The sequence below is a fragment of the Chaetura pelagica genome, unplaced genomic scaffold, assembly GCF_000747805.2.
Source record: "Chaetura pelagica isolate M959 unplaced genomic scaffold, ChaPel_1.0 scaffold369, whole genome shotgun sequence".
Lineage (NCBI taxonomy): Eukaryota > Metazoa > Chordata > Aves > Apodiformes > Apodidae > Chaetura > Chaetura pelagica.
The window spans coordinates 1,075,300-1,080,904 of NW_009970235.1; the positions used below are offsets into that span (position 1 = coordinate 1,075,300).

At 47.2% G+C, this 5,605-nt stretch overlaps 1 protein-coding gene across 1 annotated transcript in view; it reads left to right on the forward strand.

Annotated features, from left to right (window-relative positions):
- The window catches only part of MYO9A (myosin IXA), a 162,275-nt gene that overhangs the window by 117,791 nt on the left and 38,879 nt on the right, over nt 1-5,605 (forward strand). Inside the window, exons 16-18 of the mRNA XM_010005936.1 lie at nt 1,859-2,002; nt 2,729-2,768; nt 3,631-3,753. Coding sequence (XP_010004238.1) covers nt 1,859-2,002; nt 2,729-2,768; nt 3,631-3,753 — 307 coding nt within the window. The remainder of the gene's footprint in view (nt 1-1,858; nt 2,003-2,728; nt 2,769-3,630; nt 3,754-5,605) is intronic.

The window sequence follows — 5,605 nt, forward strand, 5'->3', positions numbered from 1 at the left end:
TGCAGACAGGCTGGGAGAGTTGGGGTGTTCAGCCTGGAGAAGAGAAGGCTCCTGGGAGACCTTAGAGCACCTTCCAGTGCCTGAAGGGGCTCCAGGAAAGCTGGGGAGGGACTTGGGACAAGGGTATGGATTGACAGGATGAGGGGTAACAGTTTTAAGCTGAAAGAGGGAAGAGTTAGATTTTAGGTATAGGGAAGAAACTCTTCAGTGTGAGACCCTGTCCCAGGTTGCCCAGAGAAGCTGTGGCTGCCCCATCCCTGGCAGTGTTGAAGGGCAGGTTGGATGGGGCTTGGAGCAACCTGGGCTGGTGGGAGGTGTCCCTTCCCATGCAGGGGGGTTGGATCTGGATGATCTTTAAGGTCCTTTCCAACCCAAAACATTCCATGATTCCATGATTGTAGATCCAGAAGTGACCCTTGAGTCAAGCCATGATTTTTTTATTATTTTTTTTTCCTCCTGCAAACGTGAGGGTTCTGGTGGGTGGGACCTGGGCTGGAAAGAGAAAGGTGGACAGGAGAGATCACCTGGATATTAATGCTTCTTGCTGGCCTTCCTTGAATCAACCAGGCTGCTAAAAAAAGGTCCTGGAGCACTCAGCCACGGGTTTCCTTTGCTGTGAATACTGAAACATGTCAAAATGCAGATTTAATGGGGCTGGGAAGGAATTTGCAAAGTGCTGCAGTGAGGAGACTCCAGTGTCACGTTGCTCCGAGGATCTGGCTCCAGGCTTTGAGCTGGTGGAATGAACTTGATGTGCTCTTGATGTTCTTTAGTTTTTTCATTTCCACGTAGCACTTGGTGTTTGCCCATCCCCCAAACCAAGATTTGAAGGCCAAGTGCTGCCTTGTTGCCAGACCTCAGAAGTGGGGGAGGCCCCATTTAAACCACCGTGTCCTTCAGCATCCTCATGACCAGCAGCTGCTGCATTGAGTCTCCTCCTGTTCCTTTTCCTCCTGTCTGGGTTAGCCTGGGGGGGATTGCAGACCCCACATCTTTCCTTTAATCACTTTCATTTAATCTGATGGTTTCTGCAAGGCTGATAGAGAGTTTAAAAAAAACCAACACAAAACAAAAAAATCAACAAAAAAGCCACCCCCAACCCAAGAGCTGCACTTGGGTGCAGCCCAGGAGACGCTTTGCATAACCCCTGACACCACAGGGAGGCTCCTTAACTGTGGAAATTATTTCCCCTGCCATGTGGTTTGGTCCAGTACCACTTTTCCTTCCTCCAAGCAAGGCTTTTTGTTTCCTCACCCTTCCCTTCAGTCCTTCTTCAGCCAGTTGATTTTTTGCTGGAGACCAAAGCAGCTCCATGGCAGAGAGGACCAGACTGGGCATGTGGCTTGTGATCAGATCCCAGCGAGTGATTCTGGGCCAGCCCACCAGCCCTGCTGGAGCTGTCATCCTTTCTTTGTGGCAAAGGATTGGTTTATTGCAAATTATATTTGCTTTTTCTTCTCCAAATGAAGTGGTTGCATGAATTGGAAAAGATGGAGTTAGCACCAGCATCATCTGAAGTAGTGGCTGTTGGTGATGGCAAGGCTGATGGTCATAAGCTCATGTGCTTCACACAACCAGGGTAGCTGCAGACTCAGGCCTTGTGACTGGGAGAACTGGGAGCTCTTATTATCCTGTTGATAGTGTTGATCCACTTACGAATATGGGATTTTGAATCAGCTGGTGACTTCGTGTCATCATGGCATCCTGGACTCATCCCAGGGGAGCGGCTTTACAGTTAAAAGAACACAGCAGCAACTTTAGTTTTCTACCGATGGATTATTTTATGATCTTAGTTTTTATTTTGTTGTGGAGCCAGGTGTTTGTTGCTGTCTCCTCACAGCCTGTGTTGGTGTTGCAGGGATGCCTACGCCGTGGGCTGGAACGGCCGGATGGGGATGCGGCACAGCAGGCTCAGCAGCTCCGGCGCCTTCCTAGACAAGGATGGGATATTTGTCAACGCCACCACCAGCAAACTGCTGGAGAGGGCCCATGGCATCCTCATGTCAGTGCAGAGGGAGGGGATTTGGGCTTTATTCCTGGAGCATAATACGCGACACGGGTAGTTAGAAGGGTGTAAACAGCCGGGATGTAAAAATATCAGGGGCTTCAGTAGACATGTTAGTAGTTAGTTGTTAAGTAGACTTAGGTATGTTTCATTGTTGGGTCAAAGTGATACCAGAACATTTTACACATCTGATTTATTTAACTCTTCTCCTTCATTTGTAATGACAGACACAGGGAAGAGAGAGAAGGAATAAATCTGCTGGTCCAACCAGTCTTGAGATGTGACGGGGATGTAATGCAGTCACATTTTTCACTGTGGTATCAAAATTGCCATTACAAATTAGGTGGGGAATTAATGTCCATGATTCACACTTCAGCCTCACCAGATGGTTCAGAGGACATTGCTGGGATGGCTGGAGTTCAGGTGGGGTGTGAGGAAGCAGGAACGTGGTCAGTCGTTCCACGACGCTGCTCCCTGGCTCTTACCCAGGCCACCAGCACTCCCATCACTCCCAGTGTAATGATTCCCTTTTATTGGACACCTTTCTCTCAACCCGTGCCACAGCATTTCTAAAAGTAGTTTGTGATGTGCAGAGGCCACCCAGTTTCAGAGGAGGTTATAGGAGGCAGCTGTGAAAGGGAATTTGGAAGGGCTTGTTGCATGAACTCCTCCGTTCTGCAGTTGCACACGAGGAATAACCTGACCCATTTGTTATCTCTCCAGGCGAAATAAGAATTTCAAAGCCAAACCAAATCTCCCAAAGGTGAGTGAGAAGCAGCATTTTTACCTTCTTGGTCCATGGGGTGAGACTGGAGGTACAGTGATGAGCTGCTGCTGGGTGTGAGGTGGACCACTTGTGTCTACATCAAAACCTTGGTCAACTCAGCTCTGTTCAGGGTCTATGTAAAAATAAGGGATTTGTGCTCAATCCTGCTTTCTTGGACCTGCTCTGGCTCCTTTTTTCCTCCTCCTGGGAAGGAGTCTGTATATGCTGGTGAAATTTGATAATTAAATCCAAACTAAAATGAGCAGGAAGGTTCTGCAATGGGCTGGTACTTGGTAGACAACAGGCTTCACTAGCATTGCATTTCCCTCCATCCTAGCTGCATCTACTATATTTTAAGAGATGCCAGCAGATTTGTTGTGTCTAGAAGAGTTATGGGTGTTGCTGTCCTTGCTGGTGCTGTGTTGGTGGTTGGGAACAGAGGATCAGGAGGAGAAAACTTGATTTTACTCCTCTTCATGTTCATGTTGCACCTGGAGAAGCTCAGATCCAGTTAACTGATGAACTGCTTGTTAACAGGGAATAGTTTGTCTGTGGCCCTTGGTGGGTAAAAGAGCCAGACTTCCCATGGTCAAAGATGTCCTTGGTGAGTCCTCAGAGGAGCTCAGAGGAATGTGACTGGGGGATCTGGCTCTGGCCAAATAGAGCAGAGCTACATTTCAAACCATCCCTTGGTGTTTCCCATTGAGGTTGAGTTGGGGGCTCACTTGAGGAAGCCCTGCAGAGGGTGTAAAGAGGGTTGTAGCAGACACATAACTAGATAAGATCTAGGGATAGCTAGATAACTAGAGAAAATCTAGTTATTCTTGTGTTTATCAAAAGAGTCTCTCTTTTTCCACAGCACATGCTGGACGTGAAGTCCCTCAAGCACCTGACCAACCTGACGCTGCACGACCGCATCACCAAATCTCTCCTCCATCTCCATAAGAAGAAGAAACCTCCCAGCATCAGTGCTCAGTTCCAGGTAATTCTTTGAGACAGAGGTGAATTAAAACCAAATTCCTGCTCCAGGTCCCCAAGATACTGAGGAGCACATTTACAGGCACATCCTGTCCCATTCTTACTATGATTGATAGGAACTCAGCCGAGGTGGTGGTTTGGGGAACCTGGAGACAACTTGCAGGTATCTGAAGGGTTTAATGGAGGGAAACAAGAACAATGGTGGTTATTTGCAGGGATGATGTGGTGGAGCAAGATGGGACGTGAGGATGAGCTGCAGAGCAGAGATGTTGGCACATCCCTGTCCTCTGGCACCTCACTAGCCAAGCCACCACCTCGTGGCATTTTCTCCAATGAATCCAGAAACCACAAAACCCACAAGTGACTTTTTTTTTAATAGTCTTTTTACTTGCATTCAGCATCTGCAATTCCATCTGTTTGCAGGTCAACTAGAATGTGAATTTTAACAGGGGCTGGAAGGTCATAATGTTCTTGTGTTACCTCCAGGCAGGCAGATGAGCTGGGAGGAAGGAACAATATGGCATTTATTGTGTTCTTTTTTGCCAGCCAGCCCCTCCCTGGGAGTAGCTGCAGCACAAATAATCCTCCAGTATGCACATCAGGGCTTGAAAGCTGCTACCAAGCACATGCACAAGCTGGTGGTAATATTACAAAGCAACTTTTTGGATAAAAATTGATTTCTTAGCAAGCCTGCCTTGGTTTTGACTTAAAATTTTGGGAGGTTTTTTGGAGATATGGGTCATTTTTGGAAATTCTCCTTGTGTAGGTAAGATTAGTAAAGTATATTCATGCACACACACACATATATACATCTATGTAGATAGAATTTACAGAATGCTCGTGTGTGTGTATCCAGGTATTTAAAGCTTAGTCTAATCTGGTGTGCTGGTTAAAATACAGTGTAATTCACACAATGCCAGGGGAGGGTTGAAACAGGGATGTTTCGGAGTGAAATGTCTTCCCAAAACCTGTTCAACCTCCAAAAAAAACTCTAAAAAGCCTCAGGGTGAGCAGTTGAGCTTTTTCTATATTTTTTCCCACTTTTTTTCAAGAGCAGGCTAATGAAATTGGGTCACAGGCAGGAAATACAAATGTTTCCTATCACGAGGTTGTTGGTTTTTGTTGTTGTTGGGTTATTTTCTTGCTAATAAATGCTGCCTTGTGAAGTCTGAATGCCAGGCTGGCAGCTGTTCTGTCTCCTATTGATTTTCACCCTGTGTGCACTTATTTCTAGGAGAAATAGCTGTAGCAGAATGTGCTTTGAGAGCAGTGGTGGCTTTTCCAGCTGAAAACTAAAGCACTGGTACCTAAACTGCAGCCTGGCTATTTCTAACCTCATCTTCTACCCAAGAGGGCCCTGAAGGAAAGGACTCTGCCCTGCTAAGCACAGGGTGATGCTGAAATGATTCAGCACACCCCAAAAGAGAGGGTGGCTGGAATGTTTTGCAATTAAGAGGGATAAAGGAGTAGGGTATGGGGTTAATCTGGGGACCTCGCCTGTCCTTGACTGGAATCCCAATGCCCAGGGCTTTTGCCAGATGGTGCCTGAGCCATCTGCTGTGGGTGGGGTGTTGGCTGCTGATGGGATAGAAATTCCCCCCTCCTATGGGGCCCATTTCCACCATTTCCAGTGCCAGGAGAGCTTCACTTGCTGGGTTTTCCACAGGGCTCTTGGGGAAGGAGGTTGCATCCTGTGGGTCCCTCCCTTCCCTCCCACCAGCCCGACGTGGGGCACAGTGATGCTGCAGCATCATTGCTGATTGATAGCTCCTAATAGGCTTAAAAAAAAAAAAAAGAGTGATTTCAGGCTCTTTGGAAGGGAAGGCAGGAGATCTGCCACGTAGCAATATTCCTGC